The sequence below is a fragment of the Aedes aegypti genome, chromosome 2, assembly GCF_002204515.2.
Source record: "Aedes aegypti strain LVP_AGWG chromosome 2, AaegL5.0 Primary Assembly, whole genome shotgun sequence".
In the NCBI taxonomy this organism is placed as follows: domain Eukaryota; kingdom Metazoa; phylum Arthropoda; class Insecta; order Diptera; family Culicidae; genus Aedes; species Aedes aegypti.
Genome location: NC_035108.1, coordinates 92,756,346 through 92,781,536, shown reverse-complemented (window position 1 = coordinate 92,781,536; position 25,191 = coordinate 92,756,346). Strand labels below are relative to the sequence as shown.

The window sequence follows — 25,191 nt, the reverse complement described above, 5'->3', positions numbered from 1 at the left end:
TTGATTTGTACTTCGCAGAATTTCGCGTTTGACCTACTTCATGATATACAGTCAACTCTCCCTAACTCGATATTGAAGGGACCATCGAGTTAGGGAGGTATCGAGTTAGGGGGACGGACCTGGTGTAGTAGTTAGAACACACGCATCTCACGCCTAGGACCTGGGATCGAATCCCATCCCCGAAATAGTCACAAACAATTTCAGTGACGACTTCCTTCGGAAGGGAAGTAAAGCCGTTGGTCCCGAGATGAACTAGGCCAGGGCTAAAAATCTCGTTAATAAAGATAAAAAAAGGTATCGAGTTACAGAACACAAAACCAGTGCAACTGCGACCCAAGGGACCATCGAGGTAGCCATGAAAACCAACTTTTACTATGGTTCTCTAACTCGATATCGAGATATGGAATATCGAGTAAGGGAGAGTTAACTGTATTCGTAAAACACACTTTCCTTTGTTCGTAGATGAGTGTTTTCGTTTTTTTTGCGTTTTAAACACAATGCTTCTCGCTCTGGATGAAAATTATTTAATACATATTACGAAACTGATCGTTTGTTCTCCACATTTTGTAGACACACCAAAGTTACAATATGCATTCAAAAAAAAAAAAAAAATAACTGAGTAGTGTTCTACAATGCATTCGAATCTACTATAGTAAAGTATTTGCGTAGGGAATAGTCCGATGGAATGAAAACAAGTCCGTTTGGTTTCAAGTCTCAAAACTGTCTAACTGTATTTCTCATTTCTTCTTTCCAGGTAACCAACATGTATACACGTACACGACATCGCCCGAAGGCTGACGAACTTTGACATCTGTTCACAGAACCGATTTCGAATGCGCAGGGTGCGCGAAGGTATAACATATAGTACGGTGTTGTCATCTGGAAAAAGTTTACTCGATGTATGACGCATCGAAAATTTCACCAGAAGAGGTATAGGAAGTGAAATTTCAAGTGATTATTTAAAATCAACTACCATGGTTAAAATCATTTCAATATATGTCGATAGACTTTTAATGAGCTACATTATAGACATATTATTGTGATTTTTTTATTTTTTTTTTCTCAGCTGATTCTATAGCTAATTAAAAGTTAATAAATCTTCGAGCTGTTTAGTAGAATACCTATAAGTAGAAAAAATGAATTTAGAATTATACCATTTAATTCCACTAGAGTTTGTATCCTTTGACAGATACGCGTATTTTGACCTCAACTGTAACTCGACTCGAGTCTAGTACACGACACTGAAGACGGCCTTACAGTTGAGGTAGAAATACGCGTATCTGTCAAAGGATACAAACTCTAGTGGAATTAAATGGTATAGTAATAAATTCGGTTTTTTCATCTACTTAATTAAAAGTGTAACCCCGTACACTCAAACAATTTAATTTAAATGCGTTTTGAATTTTAAAGATGCATTTGGAAATTTACTTCCTATTACTTGACATGTACAAAATTCAAAGCTTCACGCAAAGGGTCAACTGTGGTAATTACCCTCGTAGTCACGAATTATGACTTGATTTTTTAGCTTTATTTGATTTTGACTGCTAAAAGAACCTGCGCATAATTGTTTCCTGATTGACTAGACTCAGTAATTAAGAACAAATAACACTACGGAACACACTTTTGTCTCAAGCACCAAAATACAGCTATTAACTAAAACTATTGGTCGCTGAATACATTACCGATTACAAAATTTTCATAGCACGTCTAGTTTTTGAGATATTCGCTGTTGTTCACCAAAAAATTTCAGTCCCCTTGCACGCAAGTTCACCAACGTGTATGGGATTTTTTGTTTGCTTAATTTGTCACAGAATTCAAATTTCATGGGTAGAACAATACTTAACAACAAAGCTCCTAATACCGTTTTGCTTCGAATTGCCGGACGCTTCGAAAGCCGGACACTATGACTTATTTTACATTTTTAATAATATAAATTCAAATTTTTCTATGTTCATTATGTACAAAATTGTTCTTCAACTTTAATTGTATGTTATAGTTGTTAATATATCGCAGTAGGCTGCAATATATTAAAAATAAAAATAAAAAACAAAATGCGTATCGATACTCCACACATTTCAGTCCTTGCTAGATTGCATCTTACAGTTGCCGTTGAAGGAAGATTCGATATAAATTGAATTGAAAACAGTGTTATTGTGCGAAATCGCGTTTTAAGTGAAGAGCTAACTATTGTGCCATATTGCTGTGAAGTGGAAATGACCAAAAATGCTCGGATTAATGGTTTTATGTGAAAAATTCTCAGTGTCCGGATTAAGAAGCATATTATTTGACTGCTTCGAAAGCCGGACGCACACGAATATTTGAAGAAAACTAAGTTTTATCCAGTTCATTGGTAGCTGTTGTGTCTAGTTAACCAAAGAACATTAATTTTTGAACATTACAAAGAAGAAATTGTGTTACTTTTGTATCTGATGCATTAAATCAAGAGTGTGACCATGAATCAAACTATAGGTGGGGTAATGCATTGTGAATACAGGCGCTAGCATAAGGTGAGTGAAGTAATTTTTGCCAAAACTTTGTGTACCGGTCTGGCAGCTTCAGCGTTTTTCGACTCGAGACTTTAGTGATAACATTTAGTAAACTGTTCAAAATTATGGAATTCAGAGTTGGTGTATTGAGTTTTATACAAAATATGCGAATATTTAGTCAAAAAGAGGTGTCCGGGATTCGAAGCAAAAGTGTCCGGACTTCGAAGCAACCTATTATTAGTGTCCGGATTTCGAATCAAGACACATCTCATGTTTTCGCATATTTAAACGTTTTTTGCGCTACAAATCACTATTTTTATTACATCATGCAATAGAATAAACATTTAACTTCATGATAAACCGCAAAAAATAAAGGAAATATAAATTATGAATTATAAAAATGGTGCTTGAAGTTAACCCGGTGCTTAAGTGTCCGGATTTCGAGTCAAAACGGTAGTTTCGACGCTCACAAGTTATTTTTGATAATTTAGAATAGTCTTGTATTTTGCCATATATGTAAGAGAAACGAAGAATTTTGTATTTCGTTTGAAAAATAACACTTCTAATTTCATGTAAACACAAATGAAACAAGTGTTTTATACAACTTACACTATGGGCGATCAGGTGGCCAATAATCGAAAAAATCACGTGTTCTGATAGGTTTTTCTTGTACATCATTCCATAGTAAACACTTCTATTAAGATATTCCTGGAAAATAAGGGCAAGATCTTGTATAGTTCAATTGGTACAGCATGTCAAAGTTAGAGTTTTTAAGAAAAATCAAAAATCCATTAAAAACACAAGGTACGCATTGTATACAATATACTGCATAATCGTAATATTTTATACAGATCTTTATACACTGTCCGAAAGCTTATTCAAGAAGCTATCTTAGAAAAATAAAATGAAATAGAAATTCGTACCTTAGGTCGGAGAAATGCGGGGAGTGCACTGAAAAAAATTTATTTGATTTTTATCGAAACTTTACTCATCCTATACTTTTTTGTCCCAAGATGTCCCAGGCTAAAATGTATTTCCAAGATACTTTGAGATGTAAACTAAAGGATCGTGAAGAATTTAGCTGCACAAATTTGCACTTTTTTGTTTTAGGGCTTTTTGAATATTTTCAATATTTTTAACCATTTTCTATTAAAAACAGCTAAAAATAAATCAGAGAATGACTGAATATAGCTAAATCATGCATATCATCATTTCTTTGTAAGTTATAATATTTATAATGGTTTGCACAACGTTAATCGCATAAATGGCTTATATACATCATTAGTAACAAAACTTATTATTTCGCTACAGGCCCTATTCAAAAGTCTCGAAATTTGGTTTTGAAAATAAAACATCAAATTTGTAACACAAAACTCATGAATACGACATGAGATGAATAAAATATTTTTGGCCGCCAGTCTGTATGGAAACCGCCCATAGTGAACTTTGGCGACCTGCAGCTCAAAATTGTGGCATGCTGACTATCGAAGTAGCCATGAAAACCAACTTTTATTATGGTTCTCTAACTCGATATCGAGAAACCGAATACCAAATAAGGGAAACAAGAATATATTTTGTGTTTAATACAATCCTTATTATTGCAGCTTCATCTTTCAAGAAAAATACCTTTTTTTAAATCTTACCACAAATGAGTTTTATTTTAGGCGCCGTCCATAAATTACGTAATGCTCTAGGAGGAGGGGAAGTAGGTTCAAGCGTTACAATTCATGCAAAATTTTAATATCAGCGTTACGTAATAAATGGACGCCGCTTTATCCAGGATTCTCACTTGTCCAGATACCCGGTACAGATTAAAAACAAATGTTTGAAGACAAATCCATTTTTGCCTTACATCAAACTCTTTCTCGGTCAACTAGGAAAACCGAGACTTGTCACCTTTAATAAGGTTTAAAATGTAATAAGGACTAATAACACAGCGTAACAAAAATGACATGTTTGCGTGTCTCAAGAACCAAATTATGTGTCTCTAGTAGATTTGGGGCTGCTGAATCTGATGCCGTTCTCAGAAATGTTCCAGCACGTCACAATTTTTAGCTACAGGTCGCCAAAGTTGTAAAAAACACTGCTTTTATTAATGTTTACATGAAATTTAAAGTACAATTTATCATACTTTTTTGTAATTTAATCCACCAAACATGCAAAATAGAACTTGAACTTTCATTTCAGACATAATTTGATTGAAATTGCGCGATTAAATTTCGATTAAACCGATTTTTTCAACATGCTTGCAGTCTCCATACAAAATTCTTCGTTTCTTCTATATGGCAATATACAACAATTCTCTAAACCATCAAAAAATAACTTTTCCGTATCGAAAATAATACAAACTTTGATGATAAGTATTGTTATACACATAAAGTTTGAATTCAGTGGCAAATTAAGCCAATATATTACCTTACAAGCTGGAAAACTTGCATGCAAGTTGGCTGATATAGTCATTTTTTGCATTTTCAACAGTCAATATCTCTAAAACTGGACGTGCTATGATATTTCTGAAAACGGCAATGGATTCAGCAACCCTTAATTGAGTGAATAGCGGTATTTTGGTGCTGGAGACAAAAACGTGTTCCGCAGTGTAAGTGATCCATTTATTACTAAACCGTTCTGTTCTCTTCGTTTGAAGTAGTCAGGATTGTGACATTTAGTTACTTACTCCTCACCTTTCCTGTTTCATCGGAAGGCTATTCCGTAAGATACACAAACTTTTATACTCACGAGGACGCAAAAGAGAAAATCAACTTATTTTCCCTTATTTGCATAGTTTACATAAGTTCGTCATATTATACCTCCAGTATCTTAAGTTAAGTAAATAATTAATAACTTTTTTAAAATTTAGATGCTTGTCCAGAAGGAAAAAACAATGGAAATATGCTTAAAATTGCGTATTGGCGCATACATCACCAAAGCCAAAAACATCAATATCACCCACTTGGCATTTAATCGAACCCAATTGTTCACACCCAGCCAACAACATTCCCATAACTGCACACACCCGGCAACTCACCTCCGCTTCCTGCGGCAATTCCGTTCCGCTTCGCACCTCTTCCGTTTCCATTTTTCACCGTTTCAACGGCTTCGACTCCTCCCGCGCCGATTCGATTTTCCCCCGACTGATTCAGCGCTTCCCCCTCCAAGTCCTCTTCCTCCTCTTCATCATCGCTAGCGGCAGCGGAAGTGGAAACAACCGTTTCCATGCCTTCGTACCGATCGCTGAACTCTGGCACCGTTAGGAAGTTACATTTGGCATACTGGGACTTTGGCCTCGTGTTGGCATTTGCTGAACCGGCGCCATTGGAGGGGGGACCCGATTCCAGTAGGGACGGACGAGCCGTTCGATTTCCCTCTGGATCAGTGGGGTCACCCAGCAGAGCGCGCCGAGATGGGGAACTTTCCTGCACTTTGATGGTAATGTTGCTGTCGTGTGGCTGGAGATGGGAAGAGATCAGAGTTTTGCCACTTCGGACAGAACTGGGTTTCCCCAATGATTTGGATCTGTTTCTGGTGGAAAGCGATTTGGGTCCAGTGATGGCACTTACGCTGGAGATAGTTCGAAGCATAACGGTTTGCTTTTTGATTTGTTGGATATTGTTGTTGGCGTCGGTTGTTTTACCGAAGCCCAAGTCTTCACTGGATTTGTGCCGATGGCAAGCATCCCTAGTGGAAGTCGTGTTGTTATTCACATCCTCCGAGCTAGGAAACTTTTGATTTATTTGGGGAAGTGTTTTGAATGCTCTTGTTTCCAACCGTGGAATACCACTTTTTTGTACTTTCCTTGGCGTTTTGTCCAACGCTGCTCCAGTTGTCTTCACTGGCGCTATCTCCATATTTTCGTATTTGTCTATCCCGGTAGATGGACGCAAATGTAGAACAATTTTCGTACTGGTCTCCTTAGCTTTCGCCTGCCGGAGTTGGCCAGGTTGATTTTGTAGACGATTGAGATCATGGCTAGGAGTCTGGAGGTTAGTTCCGGCAGGGATGGATGATTGACTGACTAGAGTTCCGTTGACATACTGAAGAGTTCCATGAGATATACGTTGCTTTGGTTGAGTGGCGTTTGCCGGCACCGCTGGAATGTTGTTGTCGGGAAGGGAGAACCGCACTTTGCGGTTACTTTTGAGCGGAGAGTTTTCCATAGCGTTGAGGGATTCTGAAAAGAACAATGCAAATAATATTCATTTATTACGTGATATTTTTATTAAATGCCATACAGTGCAGGCATGAAAAATATTGCTTATGGGTTTCGTGTAGCCAGGTTCTCAGACATTTAGGCACTTTGTGCTAAGCTCATACCAAAAAATATTTCATGAGGAATGGCAAATCGTTAAAAGCAGCAAGAGCATTATAAATTTTAATAGATATCTATGGAAAATGTCAACTAAATTGAGCCTCGAAAGTGAGAACGTTTAAACGGCAAAAATTGAAATGTGAAATGTGTGAAATGTTTCCCATACAAAGTACAGTGTCCCGAATTTGAAGCTGTCCGTAATATGAATCAAAACGGTATTTTTGTCTATGTAGATCGTTTGATGAGCACGATGATACTCTATACCTGGGAAGTCGAGAAAATTTACAACCCGTATTGATCCTCTATCAGTGGGATTCAAACGCATGCCCCTCAGTTTGACCTTGATGAAAAACTTCGCGTTAACCGCTAAGGCTATATGGCCTTTCAAACATTAAATTATCATACTTCAATTCTATTTCCGTTATTACCAAATTAGAAAAAAAATGTAATATATGGAATCGGAATCATTCAACATGTCAAAATTCATGTTTTGGATAAGTAAAATGACATTTTATTGCTAGCAAATTATAACTTTTGACACCAATCGCAATTTTGAGACCTGCTCAAATAGGGCAGCAGGCGTTCTTTTAGGAAAACCTGTAAAGATTCTTTCAAGAAATCCTCTCTAAATTTCTCCAGAGACTCTTCCAGGCAATTCTCCAGGAATTATTTCGATGATGAGGATATTCTTTCTGGCGTTACGTCCCCACTGGGACAGAGCCTGCTTCTCAGCTTAGTGCTCGTATGTTATGTTATGTTATGTTATTTCTACCGTAATCCTTACAGTAAATTCTCCACTAGAACTTTTGCCAGAGATTCCTCCAGGAAGAACTATTGTTCTCCATGATACATTTTAGACCAGCTCCGATAGAGCTCCATGAAAATCTTAGCAATGCCTCCAAGCAAATAAGTTTCTCCAGGGATTCGATAACGAATTCGTCCCAGGATTCCTGCAAACAATATTAACATTTCGCAAGGAATTTCTGCACGAATGCCTCTAGTGATTCCTTCATTAAAATTTTTACTGGGATTCTTCCAGGAATTTCACCCAGAACTCCTCCAAGATCTGTTTCAGGAAAGCTACGAAATTTATCAAGAGAATTTTCAAGCGATTTCTTCTGGTATTCCTTCAGAGACTCCTCTAGAAAATCAAGGATTCTTGCAGAGAATCTTCAAGGCTACACTTTTAGAATTTTATGGAGGGATTAATAGAGTATGCTAATGTTCAATTAGTGGTTTCCATATTTTGAAGGTTTCATCTAGGAGTTACACTAAGACAATTTTGTTCAAGGATTACTCAAAATATTTATCTAGTGATTTCTTCAGAATTTCCTCCGAGGATTTCTCCATGGAAGCATATAAAGATATCCCCATGTAGTCCTCTCAAGATTCTTCCAGAAATTATTCCGGAACTTTCTTCCGGGATTCCTTCACTGATTGCTCTAGGGATTTTACCAGAAATTCCTGCATGTGTTCAACAACTCACAAATTCCTCAAGATTGTCTTGCAGTAATTCTCCCAGATTTACCACAAGGAAAATCGTGACATGAATTATTTCAATAATTTCTCTAGATAATCCTCCAGCGATTCCCCAAGAATTTCTGCCGGGACTCGTTCTGAGTCTCCAACGAATCCTTCGAGGATTCCTTCAAAAGTTCTTCTTGAAATTCCTTCAGTGATTCTCCTATGAATTCCTGCAAGAATTTATTCAGAAATTGTCCTAAGAACTACTTCAGGGATTATTTTAGAAAAATCACTGGAAAAATTCCTCCAGTGAATACTTTACACTGATTCCTTTTGGAAAATCTCTTCATAGAATCCTCCATAGATTTCTCCTGGGATTTCTCCAAGAATTATTCCAGGGATTTCTCCACAAAAGCCTTTACAGGATTTTTTTCAGAGATTTCTCTACAAATTCTATTGCAGGTAATACTTCGTGGGATACCTCCAAAGATTTTCCAAAAACTCTTCCAGAAGCCCTTCAGGAGTTTCTCCAGAGACTCGTCCAGGGATTTCCCTAGTAAAATCTCTACAGCGATTCCTGCAGAGATTTCTTCAGATTTTTCATCAGCAATTTCACAAAGGATTGCTTCAGAAACATCAGCAATTTCACAAAGGATTGCTTCAGAAACATCTTCAAATGAATGGCACTATATGATGGTCTGAAAATGTAAAAATCACACCCTAGCGCAACCGCTTCCGGAATACTCCGAAAAACCGTCCAAATCTAAATGTTGGTCCTTTCGGTATTATTGTAAATTGGAATGAAAAACCATAAAATTTGAACCGTCGTTATATACATGTGTATAAACTGCTGAATATAATATAAGCCAGTTCCTTCTGAAACAGATTCCAGGTTCCCTAGTGCCCGAAATGGCTATATCCACAAACAATTTCCAGGGCTCCACTTTAGAGTTCCATACCTTTCATATAAAGCTTAAATAACGTATATCGATTAAAACATTGATTTATGAGAGCGTTTCAAAATCATGTGTCATTTTTACCCTTAATACATAATGTGCCACTTTTTTTTGTAGTATCGCTCCTAAAGGTCGTCGAAAGCTCATATTATTTAGGAAAAGTCAGAAAATTTCAGATTTATTTCATTTTTCTCTACAAAGCTACATCTCATTTACCGTGCTTATTGGCCAAAAATGACCCCAATGCACAAGGAAGGTTAATAAGTAAAATTGCGCCATTTCCAGTACAAGTTGTGTTAACAAGATAATTATTTTTCTTGAAGTCATGTACCGTCAAACGGCGTCAAACGGGGTATCTTGCAACATGAGCATGAGCATGAGCATGAGCATGATTGACCGCCCGCAGTTGCTACTTCGTTATTGCAAGAACAGCTGTACTTACACAGGGAACCAACAGATGCTACTCAGGATCAGTAGCATCTTCAATGTGTAAGTACTGATGCTCTCATTATTACAACAAATAATACCGGCGCCGGCTGCGTCCGAATGCAGGTCGATTTGGGAATGGAAGGAAAATGTTGACGTGTTACTTGCTTTATGGAAGCCGAGGAGTCCTCTGCACTTCCAAAAGAAAACACTAGGAGTTTGGATATGGGAAAGTATTCGTTTTGGTAAACGATAATGATAAAATTTTAAATGAATACGTGAACAAGGATGATCGATACCGATAGTGCGGTTACTATGCGAACCGGACACGATCCGAATTCCGTCGCTCGCCCTCAAAGGAGCATGCAACAGATTTAACGGATCAAACACTACTGACTTCGTTTTCGTTTTTTTTTTCTTCCGAAAAACGCGAACCGGACACAATTGATCTGGATTCCGGATGATCTGGATTTTTTTTTACCCGCACACTTTGTTTTCGTTTTTTTTACTTCCGAAAAACGCGAACCGGACACAATTGATCCGGATTCCGTCGCTCGCCCTCAAAAGAGCATGCAACAGATTGAACGGATCAAACACTACTGACGCGTCGATTCTTTTTTTTTCACCCGCACACTTTGCGAACCGGACACAATTAATCCGGATTCCGTCGCTCGCCCTCAAAGGAACATGAAACAGATTCAACGGATCAAACACTACTCCGTCGAACGGGGTATATTGCAACAGGGGTGAAACTTGCAACATTTCGACATGTAACCGAATTGTCGTTTCCTTCAGCATTGAGTTGAATTATTATAATTTATTTCAGCATTTATTGACCTTATGTATACAACAGAAGATTTTGGTGAGGGTTTGAGTATTATATCTTTTTTGGTTGGTTTGCTGGAGATGAAAATCGCATTACACGTTGGAATGTATGAAATTAATGTTGAAAAACGTTTCTCGTACCACATAAACGGTAGAATTATGTCATTCGAGGCATTTGCTATCAGTTACAGTACTTAGTAGTGTACAAATTGACAACATAAAAGTTTTGATAATTTGATGCTTAAACGCTATAACAAATCAAAAACGTTTTTGACTACCCTTGTGGGGTAACTTGCAAGAGCAATTTTGATCTCAATTTTTTTTATATTTCTTTCCGTTTGTCATCGAAAGCACATAAAAAAGCAAAATTGAACATATATTTGTTCAGTACCATTACAATTTTTGTAACTCAATCAATTCAATACATATTTTTACTAAATATTAGAAAATTTTAGTTAATCGCATTATTATTAGTTTTAGTTTTATTTTTTTCATGAAAATAACGAATAATTTTGAAACTCTGTATGAAAATTAACTTGCATATCTGCCATTGAGAACTTTCTGCATGAAATATGATGAAATTTATGCCAAAACACAACAGAGACTATTTTGAGACATACATATTAATATGTAATACGTCACTTTGATTTAAATATTTTTTAAATATAAGTTATGTTAAGTACAAACTAAAATGTATTTGTAGAAAAGTTGCATTGAAGCGTGTTTAATGTCAAATGAATCAAAATGAATTTGTTGTACTGTACCTCTATGATAAGTTGCTTCAAACCAAACCTAACGGTAAATTGCTTCAATATCTCATACAAAAAAGCCTTCGCGACCTTGAAACCAATAATCCATTGTATTATGTTTATGTACTTCTCTATATACGATAGTATATCACTAATCTACGCCTTAACTATACCTCGTACTAACACTAAAGCATTGTTACCCTATAAAAGCGAACCCTTATTCTGAAATACAGTCAGTCTTGTTAAACCTACCACCCGTGAACCACGATATCTAGTGCTAATCCGAAAACCCGCGTGTGCTGAAGTCCCCCCAGTGTCTGTGCCTGCCGTTTGTGCCAGTCTACCTTGAGCGTCGAAGGTCGGTCCGCGAATTTCATCGAGTGAATTCGGGGCCGGGAAAAGATTACTGTGGTGTACAAAGTGGTCCTTCGAACCGGATTCTTTGGACAGTTGACCGGTGGAGCCGCGGTTATAAGTGAAAATTTCGAAGCGACAACGTGTTCGGACCAGCCGCGTGGTTCGTTGTGTTTCGTGCGCATGCAACTTGCGCGTCGGTAGTGTGAGAAACGTGGCTCAAACAGCGAAAAGAGAGAGCGTGAAGAAAGTGCGCGTCGTTCGAGTCGCTCATACACAGCCACATAATCGAGTGCGCGTGTGCAGTGCTACGCTGTTCGTTATCGCGTATTGCGTCGAGTGGAGACACGCGTGTGTGCGTATGCCGTTCGCGAGATCGCCTAGGCGTATGCACGTGTTCGGAAGCCACGCTGGTTGAGTGAGTGACGATTAACACCAACCACGTGTTTGTGAAAAAAGATAGCGAGTGTAACAGCGTCAAACTTTCCGTGGTAGTGCCGTCGGCTTAGCTAAGCGTGTTAGCGCCGACTATCAAACTGTATTCGCGCGTAGTGGTATTTTTTCTCGCTTGTAGGTGATCACATTTTCTTCGCTGGTTCTGTTCGATGAACCAGAAACCCGGACGATCCCTACAAGAAACCCGGAACCTCTACGCGCCAACGGTGATAGTGCACTTGTGTCGTTGCGTTGTAAATTCGCTAATTCGTACCGTCGTGATCGCTGTTGCTGAAATATCAGCAGTTGGTGGGATCGTATTTTGCTTCGCTGGTTTTGTGTGTGGAACCAGAAACCCGGACGATCCCCACAAGAAACCCGGAACTACTACGTGCAACTGTTGGAACCACAGTGTTAGTGAAGGCTGCAGCGACTTTGTATCGAAGTGAACTGTTCCAGAGATTTTGTGTTGGTGTTATCACCGACATTGCAGCGTGTACAGCAGACTCGTTCCCGCTAGCGGGCATCCAGTTTTTGCGCACCGCCTCATCCGAAGAGAGCAGCCACCAGCGTTTCACCACCAGTCAGCTGCGTAAGTACCCTGCATTTTTTATTCCTTGCACACGACAGTCGCGGACAGCCAATCGGTAATTGGCTCGTCGTATTTCGATCGATATCTCGTCGCGGATCGGTAGTGTCGACCCGCGTGTTGACACGGAAAGCAACAACCCGTTTCGTTTGCGTTGTGCCCTTAGTGCCGCGTAAAAATAGCGTTAGCGTTAGCGTTAGCGTTAGCGTTGTTACGGTATACTTCGTAGATTGGATACTAGCAACATTCATGTTTCTTTTTAATAATCTCATCCTGACTGCTTTCAGGAACAAGGCAGGGGAGTATACCTTGTTCTAATCATAAACAAGAATATTAAAAGCATGAATATTGCTATTCCCGGCCACGCCCATCTTTACCATAACTTAGGATAGGGGAAGGATATGTTGATGTAGCACTTACTTAATGAGAGGCCACCGACTCAGCGACGCCCTCATAAGTGCTACGGAGGTGGCGGTTGGGAGGGGTATAAGGTCACGTCAGGATTCGCCTGAAAAGCTAGCGATGGACCCAGAGCAATTGTGATTAGGTGGTAATTATTTAGTCTTTTGAATTCCGGCAATCAAAAGAGAAAGCAACAGTTTATTTATTGTTTAAATAGTATTTGGAGTAATGATTTTTGATTGTGCGGTAATATTTTTTTGCTCAATAGCCAGTAAAGAACAAAACCGATCCCTCCAGGGTCATCGTCTGTAAAAAAAAGATAATAATGCGCTTAAAACACAAACAAAGCCGACCGTAAAAAAAAATACCAATAAAAAAAGGACCGATGGTACAGTTTCTAGGATAATCGAAAAAAGAAAGGAAGCGCGTTTGAACTAAACAGTGAGGACAACACACTATGTTTTTCTGCTCAGAATTATACAAAAAGCAGAATCGATCCCTCCAGGGTCATCGAACGGTTAAAAAGCACTCACAACCCATTGTAAGCTGCGTAACACCCGCCCGAACAGAACACGCGAACCGAACAAAAATATCTAACTCCGGAAAAAAGAAAAAGTATCAAACTGGAACAAACTCACCGGATTGGTTCTCTGAAATCCTGTGTTGCATGTAAATTCCGGACGGTTCGTTGCAAAGCATGAGACAGCCAAAAACCATTTGATTCACAGTACCTAGAACACGAGTCAACGAAATCACTTCCATTCTTCATTTTTTCCACTATCACTTTTTCACTTTTTTGAACATAACAATTGTTTTCTAATATTATTAGATATTAAAACCGGAAAGATTTGTTTTTTTTTTTAATTTGACAGCAGTCGCCCTTAGTGCCGCGTAAAAATGCCCCCAAAGACTGATCCCGATTCGAATCCCGTATTTTTGCGTGGAACGAAAAAGAACTTGCTGGAATCGTTTGAGCAACTGAAAACAATAATATATGACGAAGGAGACGAGTTAAATGGTTCAATTGAAGCGTGGTCAGAAAGCTTAGAACAAATCGCAAAAGAATATCGTCGAGTGGTTTGTGAGTTAGAATCGATTCATGGTGATGACTCCTACAGAACTGAACGGTTGAGCTTCGAAAAGTCATACTATGGGATGCGTGGCATTATTCTCAAGCTACAGAAGGGAAGTTCTACACCGACATCCACCCAATGCGCGCAATCAGTATCGCACATTCGGTATCCTGAGTTAAGTTTGCCGCGATTTAGTGGAAGGCTCGAAGACTGGTGTGTTTTTCGAGATGCTTTCGATTCCGCCATCGGTTGTCGCCCAGAAATCAGTGACTACGAAAAGTTTCAGTATCTGAAGGGTCTGGTTCAAGGTGACGCATCAAGAATAGTGAATTCCGTTCCGGTTAGTCAGGATGGGTACCGTGATGCGTGGAGAGCTTTGAAATTGCGGTACGAAGATAAGCGTCAGTTAGTTCGTTGCCACACCAAAGCATTGTTTGATACCCCGCCGATGAAACGAGAGTCGGCTGAAGAGTTGCTCAATCTTGTCGACCGTTTTGAGCAGCATTTATCAGTGCTAAAGCGGTTGGGAGAAGACACTCAGGCTTGGAGTTCACTATTAGTTTTCCAGCTGTCCACTCGCCTTGATCCCAACACACTGAGGGAATGGGAGAATCATTGTGTCCGTCTTGATTCCGACAACGTGGCAGCCATTCTGGGTGGTACCGCTGACGAAGAGGAGGATGATAAGGAATCCTTACCGTCGTACGTGTCTATGGTGAACTATCTGCAAAACTATGCGAGAGTGCTGCAGTCTGTCGGCCCGACCAGGGATCATCATAATTCGGGACTAAGATCAACAAACTCGTCTATCCATGCAAGTCCTCCTCCAAAGAACGCTTCTTTTCGGAAGGATTGTGAGATGTGTCATGCAGATCATTTTTTGTTCTATTGCCCCGAGTTCAATGAGTTATCCGAGGATGAAAGACTGAATTTCGCCAAAATCCAGAAGCTTTGCTTTAACTGTCTTCGAAGGGTTGATCATTCGGCTCAGACGTGTCCATGAAAGACCTGTCATCGATGTTCCAAAAAGCATCATACACTTCTTCATGGAGCACAGTTCGGTCACCCACACCCTAGCAATCCTGGAACATTGTCGGCTCAAGCAATTCTCGTGCATGAATCTTGTCCTACTCAATCGGATAATCCAGAAAAACAGACTCAAGAGAACCAATCGAACATTGCTTTGATGAATTGTGAGAAGCTCAGTGTCCCGACGACTGTAATTCTTCCGACTGCGATAGTGGAAATTGATGGAATGGATGGACACACAGTTGTAACACGCTGTCTGTTAGATTCTAGCTCTCAAAACAATTTCATTACAAATTCCTTATGTCGAAGGTTACAACTTCCCCACTGTAACATCTCCCCAGCTAAAGTGATTTCTGGTATTGGCGAGAGTACCCTCCGCACCGACAAAGTTGTTGCCTCTAAGATTTAATCCAGATCGTCTCCATTCTCTGTTACCTCGAAACTCCTTGTTCTACCCTCGTTGTCCGTGAAGTTGCCTGTTTCGCCAATAAACATCCAGAAATTGAAGATTCCGTCACGTGTATGTTTAGCAGATCCTGCGTTCAATGAACCGCAAGATATTGAGCTAATTCTTGGAGCAGAACATTTCTTCGATGTTCTCCGACATGGCCGCATTGAACTTGGCAAACACCTACCATCCCTTCAGAACTCGGCATTCGGATGGATAGTTTCTGGTACGTGCGTTTTGAACAATAGTTATCAAAGATCCGAAAGTTCCTGCTTAATTAGCTGCATTGCTTCGAAGAAGAAATCCTCAAGAGCCAAACGAAAAATAAGAGTTGATTGTGAACTAACTACCGTACCGGAGATAACACAGCCACTACCAATCAATTCCCAGAAGTGTCCTCGATTAGATCTTCAAAACGTGGAACTTGGATCGACGAACCCTAGTGTTAGGAAACGTTGCAGAGCTAAGAGACGAAAACGCAATCGTCAGAAGATCTTGGGTCTACCATGGACAGATGTCGCTGGAACATTTAGTGATAATACGCGTCGCGCTACCGGTTCAGTGTCTCCCGTAGAAAACTCGGTCGGGTTGTCGTCGGTTTCGTGTGTCGTGTGCAAGAAGGCCAGATTTTGGTCTAAGCATCGAACAGCTAGAGCAGGGTACACTCGTCAAGTCTGCATACCTGCCGGAATCCGTTGAAGAAGTAATTCAAGTTGGCGGCCGGTATTGTCTGGAATGCGTAACTCACTGGGACATAATTGTGTACTGTCCTGATTCAGCTTGAAGTTACGTTGGTTCCTATTCCATCTTTCAAACATTTATTCAACATTAATTCATTTTGGCGGCCGGGATGTTTAATGTCAAATGAATCAAAATGAATTTGTTGTACTGTACCTCTATGATAAGTTGCTTCAAACCAAACCTAACGGTAAATTGCTTCAATATCTCATACAAAAAAGCCTTCGCGACCTTGAAACCAATAATCCATTGTATTATGTTTATGTACTTCTCTATATACGATAGTATATCACTAATCTACGCCTTAACTATACCTCGTACTAACACTAAAGCATTGTTACCCTATAAAAGCGAACCCTTATTCTGAAATACAGTCAGTCTTGTTAAACCTACCACCCGTGAACCACGATATCTAGTGCTAATCCGAAAACCCGAAAACCCGCGTGTGCTGAAGTCCCCCCAGTGTCTGTGCCTGCCGTTTGTGCCAGTCTACCTTGAGCGTCGAAGGTCGGTCCGCGAATTTCATCGAGTGAATTCGGGGCCGGGAAAAGATTACTGTGGTGTACAAAGCGTTTTAATGGCTTTCCAATAACTATCAAGACTTATGATATGCTAGATTTTCAATGTCAATAGAGTTTTCAATCGAATAGGTTTAATGCTCATAATTCAATCAATAATAATTAATTTTCTGAGAGTAGAGCAGCCTGTTTCTGATTATTGTCATACTTTAACTGCAGAACATTATTAAAACATCATAACAACACGATATAGGTTAAGTTTTTAATAGTATACTTCAGGTAGCACCGTGTGTTGCATGTTATCCCACATAAGGGGTAGCATCAAAAATGCATATTTAACGTCTTTCCTGATCCCAGAAAACCAAATAGGGGTTCCTGAGGTAATATGCACTGCCGGGGCAATACGCACTTAGTAATTTTTTCTGAAATTAAAGAGTTTTGAGCGAAAAACACTTTGCGGATTGATGAAACGTTGCAAATTGTTGACACCCTGAGAATTTGATACATTTTGAGAAACTTTACAGGGAGATAGAACAATAAATTCGGAAAGCACGATTCTGATGTAACTTTCCCGATCATTTCACTTGTTGTTTTGAAAGCGATGAATTGAGAATTTATACAATCTTTCACCATAAAACAGATGATTAGAGACTGGGTAAGTTGTTTATGACATGATTTGGCGAAATAACATAACGATTTCTATTTTTCATAACATTTTCTGTTAAGCGCCCGGTTGGGGCAACATGCACTCCATTGGTCGGGGCAGAACGATTCATTTTAAAATAAACTACAATCATGAAAGTTAGGTCATTTGAAGTCTTTACTAACGTATTTATGCACAATTGTATCATCTTGTAGACGAAAATCATCAAAAATTCGTGTTTTTACGATAAATAAAATAACGTTTAAAACACTATGATGCATCTTGCCTCATTGTTGTGGTGCATCATGCCCCTTTGTTTAGGTGCGTCTTGCCTCAATGTTGTGGTGCGTTCTGCCCCAAAAAGCGGTGCATCATGCCCCGCATTTATCTTAATTCACGCAAAAGTAGTGTTTGAAAAAAGTTAAATTTTCCAACAATCTAGTGCAAATATGATGAAAATTCGCTCAACACCATGTAGGGAGAACCCAAACCAACTCGATTCGTGTATTAAAACACTACATACATGTTGTTTAGTGTTCATTTCGGCTCATTTTCCTTAAGTGGTGCATATTACCCCAGGAACCCCTACTGATAAAATTAATACAGCGTTATATTCTTTACATGGCGATTAGGGTACCAGATGGATTTTGTCTCATCTGAATTCTCAAAATGTTCAGCCATATAGTTTTGAAGTTGAAAAGTGTTGCAAGTTACCCCGTTTGACGGTACCTAAAATATCCCGACCTGACAGTTAAAGTTAGACAAAACCTAGGACTACAAACTACAACAATATTTACCCCCTGAGGAAAATACAATTCCCGTGTCGGGAAAATAAAAAAGCCGTTGTAAAAACAAAGACTGCGTTGCCGTAAAGCATATTTAATTTATTAATTCCTCATCAAATTGCTTCTAGCATTATATCGGTTTTTTGCAATAATTCCCAAAATAACATCATAAATTGATTCAGGCATATCTCTTTGTCAGTTTTGGAATGCAGAAGGCTACCTGAATCCATTGAATTCGTCAATCTTTTAGAAATTCCTCAAGGGCACCCTCTAGAAATTTCACCATGGATATGTTCAAGGATTGCTCTGTTTTTTTTTCAATGAATTACTCAATAAAATCCTTCAGGACTTAGAAGAATTAGAAATTCCTGGTGAAATTTACATCTCTAGAAGATAGTAAATCTTCGAGCTGTTCAGTAGAATACCTATAAGTAGATGAAAAAACTGAATTTGGTACTATACCATTTAATTCCACTAGAGTTTGTATCCTTTGACAGATACGCGTATTTCGACCTCAACTGTAAGGCCGTCTTCAGTGTCGTGTACTAGACGGCCTTACAGTTGAGGTCGAAATACGCGTATCTGTCAAAGGATACAAACTCTAGTGGAATTAAATGGTATAGTACTAATACTATACTACTTATCTCTAGAGGAATTTTTCGAACAAACCTGTAGTAATTACAAAAGAAATCGGTGACATTATTTCTCGAAAACACTGTAAAGAATTTTCTAAAAGACTTTTAATTTGATGAATGCTTTCGACTGTGATGACTAATTTCTTTCTAAAGTTTTATCGGCTCTATCAGTCTTAAGGCAGATAAAACGACTTTTGCTTCTACTTCTCCGACGTTTCGACGTATATTTTGCCTTCTTCAAGGGTTTAGAGGCTGCATTACACACAACAAAACTGACTGGCACAACAAACAAGACTGATAGAGCCGATAAAACTTTAGAAATATAAAAGACTTTTAAAAGGAAAATTACAAAGAAAGCTTTTGCGAAGGCCATAGTAGCCCCAACTTCCACTGATGATGCGCCTCCTTATTTCACCACTAACGTCATTATCAGAGACGAGACTCGCGGAGACGGTCTTCTTTTTCTGCGATTACTGAGTTTTTTCTTATTCCACTCAGTGTGTACATCAATTTTGCGCAAACCGTTAAAGCTTTCACATGACCATCTCAGAAACTATTGCGTTTGCATCACACCGAAGCATAAACGTCATTTTGAGTGAAATTTCATGTCAGCATCATGGCTGTGAAATGGTGAGCCGACAACTAGGAAGGAGCGACCAACATAACTCTGATCCTCACAAGTAGAGTTACATATTTCTCAGGAGCACAGAAATGTACTGACGAGCCTCCAACCAATCCGTCGCTCAGCTCATAGGAATCCTAGTGTGCTGCGCTAGAAGGAGGCTCACGAAAATTCTAAAAGCGCGCGCTAGGTGATGCGCTCTTGGGGAGAGTCGTCTCATGCGCTGCTCGGCGCTACGGTGCACCATCGGTATCCATGTTGTGAAACAACTGCTTAGTAACGAAAAGCCTCTAGAACTATTTTCGCCTCATTATGCAGGTGTCTAGATGGTCTACATGATATGGTCGAAGACTCGCGATCCAAGATTTCAGTTCTCATTGTAAACTTTTGTAATCACTTCAATTATTGCGCTGAATTTTAAGCAGCACATGTGACGGAGCGCATGAGACCGCAGTGAGACACATCTCAAGAAAAATGAGGCGCACCAAAAAAGGTCTCACAATGTACAGCGCGCCCGTGAGCTTGCGAGCAATGAGGCTCCTGCACCTAAGGCTACAGCACGTGTACAATAACTCTACTCACAAGTCCCTACCTCACGCTTCCACGGGTCAAAAGATGACAAAGACCGCCAGCTAAGGGTTGCGTACTTAGCTGGTAGTGCAGCCTGGGCACTGACATCAGCTAGAGTGAGGAGGTGCGTATCGAGCGTCTGTCTACCAAGGAGGTGTGGCTCAAACAGCGTCTGTTCTGGCATCCAGCGGCTGGGTATGAAATGCTGTATCACGTCAGCTACACCTAAGGTGGCAGCCCCACCGCCGTGATGTAGGTATCGCGACCCTGGTAAGGTACCATATCGAATTTCTTACCTACCACGAAAAATGGAGAAAGGAGAAATAACGAACGATATTTTCGCCAACCGACCTGGCAACGAAATAAGGACGTTAAATGAACCCGGACGAGTGAGCCTTTTGGCTCGTGAATTGCAGAACGTTGGAGTGAGCGTGGCTGCTATTCAGGAAGTAAGATGGCCTAGAACTGGAGAACGTGAATTCAGGACGGTGGATCCCGTCGCCAACACAGCTTTCAAATACAATATCTACCATAGTGGCAGCGATAAGGCAGAGCATGGTGCCGGTTCCATAGTGATCGGGAAGCAGATGAAGCGTGTTATGAGGTGGAAACCGATTAATGAACGAATCTGCGGATTGAGGATACGGGGCAAATTCTTCAACTACAGTCTGATCAACATAGATCTATGCGCCGACAAACGATAAACCCGACGACACGAAGGATGCGTTTTATGATTGTCTCGACCTACGAGACCTACGAAGAGTGCCCAAAACATGACGTAAAAGTTGTTATCGGGGATGCCAACGCTCAGGTCGGAAGATAGGATTTTTTCCGCCCAATAATTGGTACGGAGAGCCTTCACTCCGCCGCCAATGACAACGGCCTAAGGCTAATAACTTTCGCTGCAGCTAGAGGGATGGCCATCAGCAGCACCTACTTTACTTTCGATACATACAACTGCAAATTACCGTCAGTAGAGAGGCAGCGAATTTCATCAATTGGTTCGAATTTAGTTCACGATAATGGAGAAGTATTCCCAGTAAGCTCCTGGCAGCATGGTAAATTCGACGACTCATTCGGATCAGTCAAATTGGTTTGAATTTTGGAAACCGTTTGGCTGATTCTATTCAATTCGCTTTTTATTAAATTCAATTCCGTAATCGTAGCATAATTCTTCACTTCTTTCATTGCATCTCGCAAACGACCTTTTTCGATTAAATTTTTACAAGCATCGCACATCTAGAATATATTATCATGCATAGACCACGTTTTGGTGGACGGCCGGCATTTCTCGGATGTCATCGATGTGAGGACCTTCAGAGCTCCATCACTATCTCGTTGTTAGTAAAATTCGTGCACGGTTGTCTACCGTGGCGAACACAAGAACACAGCCACCTTTGCGTTTCAATATCCAGCGCTTATCAACAGAAGGTGTAGCATACGAGTACCGCTGGAAGCTTGATGAGCGGATAAGGGGATACAACGTAGGCGACAACCTCAAAAATCTGTGGAAGTCAATCCCCGGTGCGATGAGCACAGCAGCGCGAGAGGTGATAGGTACTGCTCAGAGAGACGACCCAGAAACGGTTGGTTTGATGAGGAGTGCCAGAATGTGACGGATGAGAAGAGTGTTGCCAGAAGCCGGATGTTAGTGTCTGGTACCTGGCAGAATAGAGAGCGGTACAAGGAAGCTAGAGCAGCCGAGAAACGAACTCACCGACATCATTACTGAGGCGCAAAATAGAACGAGAAAACTGCGCCGTCTCCCGTCATGTGCAATGACCGCGAAGGTAACTTGCTGACAGACAAAATCTTGGTGGCTGCCGGGTGGAAAGAACACTTCGAGCAATTGTTGAATGGAGAGAACACAAGTGCGTCTGAGAACAGATTAATCATCAGCAACGACGGACAAGCTGTGGAGCCCCCGACGCTAGATGCGATTAGGAGTTAAAGAACTGTACGGCTGCTGGAAAAGACGAGCTCCCGGCCGAACTTTTCAAGCACGGTAGTGAGCAGCTGAACGTACTCTGTTAAGGATATGGGAGGAAGAAGAATTGCCTGCTAACTGGCCGTAGGCCCTCATTTGCATAAGAAGGGCCACAGATTGAAGTGCGCCAATTACCGAGGAATAACGCTCCTCAATTCGGCGTACAAAATAATGTCGCGTATTCTGTTCAACAGATTGATACCTCTGGAGGAGTCCTTCGTCGGCGAATACCATGCTGGTTTTGAGGAGAAAATTACAAAAGACGCGCGCCATCGGCTTAGACTGCCGAGAATACGTAAGTTCCCTTAAGTACTTTTCACTTTCGTGACAGCGGAATCTGGGCTGCATATGACGTTGATATTTTTCCTCTTCGCGAGTCTCTCTCAGATCATTATCAGCCGTCAGCAAGGATCCAAGGTAGACGTACTCATGGACCGCCTCGAACGTATCCCCGTCTATCGTAACACTGTTACCAAGGCGAGCAATGTCGCGCTCGGCTCTTACTACTACCATGTACTTTGTCTTGGACGCATTCGCTGCCATTCTAACTTTTGCTACATTGTCTGAGCTCTCAGCGCTATTTAGGTGTTCGTCGAAGTACTGCTTCCACTTTTCGATCACCTCACGTTCGTCCGTCAAGATACTTCCATCTTTATCTCTGCACATCTCGGGTCGTGGTACGAAGTCGTTGCGGGTTGCATCTGATAGAACTTCCGTGTTTCTTGAGACCGACACAGCTGTTCCATCTCCTCACACTCCATCTCCTCCAGGCGGTGTTTTTTCTCCCAGAAGTGGTGGTTCTGCTGTTTTCGTTTCCGTCTATAACGTTCCACGTTCTACCGCGTCCCTTGCTGCAGCATGACCGTCCACGCTGCATTCTTCTCTGCCATAGATCGTTGCCCGCCTGACATAACCTCGAAACTCCATATAAAAAAATATCAACAATTCCAGCAGTGAATGTCAACTCCATATAAAAAAATCGAAACAATTCCAGCAGTGGATGTCAAAGAGCAGGACAGTCAATTGAACATGATGAAAGAGGGTCAGAGAAGGAGAATTTTTCGTGACGTCACCATGCACTCTTCTATAATTTGCTTACGTTCCTCGTCGAACAAATTCTTCCGACGATGCTCTCAGCTACATCCATTACCAGATAGTGATCAGAGTCGATGTTAGCGCCACGATAGGTCCTGACGTCGATAATGTCGGAGAAGTGCCGTCGGTTTGTTATTCTGTCTGCTGTGATTATCTCCAGGTGTATCGGTACGGAAGACTGTGTTTGAAGTAGGTGCTACGAATGGCCGTATTATTGGAAGCGACAAAATCAATCAGTCGTAGGCCGTTTTCGGTTGACAGCCGTTGAGCGCTGAACTTTCCAATAGTCGATCCGAACTCCTCCTCCTATAGGCTAGACGTCGTAGCTTGAGCAGTGGTCGTAATCTCGTTTGAGCTGCGCATAAAAAGCGCCTTTATAATCATCAATATTTCTGGAGTGAGGCCAGTGCACATTTATTATGATGAAGTTGAAGAATCCGCCGATCCTCAATTTTCACATCTTCTTATTGATCGGCCACCACCCGATCACGCACCTCTGCATATATTCTTCTTCTTCTTCTTGGCATTATGTCCTCACTGGAACAGATCCGGCTTCTCAGCTTAGTGTTCTTATGAGCACTTCCACAGTTAGTAACTAAGAGCTTTCTTTGCCAAAGTTGCCATTTTCGCATTCGTATATCGTGTGGTAGGTACGATGAGGCATGGAAGAGCCCAGGGAAGTCTAGGAAAATTCCATTACGAAAAGATCCTGAACCGACCGGGAATCGAACCCAGACACCTTCAGCATGGCTTTGCATTGTTTTCGTGGACTACGGCTGGCCTTTAGGTCCTTACACCAACCTCCTAAATATTCGGAGGACCATAGTACACAGCTTAGAGTCCTTCTCTGACACTCGGACGTTGAAAAGATGTTGATGTGAGCCGCTCCTAACATAAAGTACAGACGCTCCAGGTTTACAGAAGCAGACGCCTTCCCTGTCAGCATACGACCAAAGTTCCCACCGGGGTTGGTTATCCGATCTTTCCTAAGGTTGCTCGTATCTTGGCCAGTACCACGATGATGTAGGGATAGGGGTTGCCGGGTAGGAGGGTAAGGGATCTATTTTATTCCTTCAGGTATGCGAAGTACGAATGATACGCTCCAGGCCTATCTTTATGAGTTCAGTTCCGATACCATCCATACCATCCGCTTATTATTCTTAAGCTGTTGAATGGCATCCATGACCTCCCTTAAAATGGGAGCTATTTTCCATCGTCCTCAGTGTTGATCTTCATTGTCTGCGCTCTCAGCACCGTTCATATGTTCATCGAAATGCTGCTACCACCTTTTGATCACCTCGCTTTGAACTTCTAATAGAACTTCCGCGTTTCTTGAGTTGAGAGGCAGACCATGTACCACTGGGGGCGTAAAAGAAGAGAAAGAAGAAGAAGTGATAGATGTAGAATGTTTAATGACAGTAGAAATGTTTGAACTTGACCACATGTTCTACCAAAATTGTGTGTGTGTTCATTTCCATCACCGTCAATCCCGAAAATCAATTTGCTCAAACGATCTCTCACATATCACTCCGCTCGTTACCCCCACTCCTCCTCCTTACAAACGATTCGATCCAAATCACGGCCTAACTGCCTGGAAGATCAATTTATTTTCACAGTCGTACACCGTTTGCAAATAAACGGCCTCCGCTTTTCGTCAGCAACGTTGTTGTTGGGCGCGCATTCCACACACAAGGGAAAAGCGCACAAAGTCGTCGCAATCGAATGGCGGCACGTGGCGATCACTCTTTGATCGGGTTCAGTCGATGATCTGCAAAAATTCTGCGCTCCGCAGTCCTGATGACGTCAATTTTAGCCGGGGAATTTTGCCAGTGGAGTAGGTAAATTTTGGCGGTGATGGTTTTCAATGCATGGGGATTTGGTATATGGGGTGCAGAGGGTCAAATTCCAGCTCGGATGCATCTTTCGAAGGTGTTATCATCTGTCGGAGGAAGACTCGATTCCCCGAGTGCATGGACGAGCAGATAGTGACCATTACGCCAAGAAGACGCTGGAGTATTAGGGCGATTCAAAACTTAAAAATGTTCGAGAATCCAAT

General features: G+C 40.9%; 1 protein-coding gene across 3 annotated transcripts in view; it reads right to left on the bottom strand.

Annotated features, from left to right (window-relative positions):
• Positions 1–25,191, bottom strand: part of LOC5574708 — a 212,707-nt gene that overhangs the window by 155,166 nt on the left and 32,350 nt on the right. For all 3 annotated transcript variants that reach the window (XM_021841543.1, XM_021841542.1, XM_001661558.2), the window contains exon 2: positions 5,512–6,654. In XM_021841543.1, the coding sequence (XP_021697235.1) occupies positions 5,512–6,640 (1,129 nt within the window). In that variant the 5' untranslated portion in view covers positions 6,641–6,654. The remainder of the gene's footprint in view (positions 1–5,511; positions 6,655–25,191) is intronic.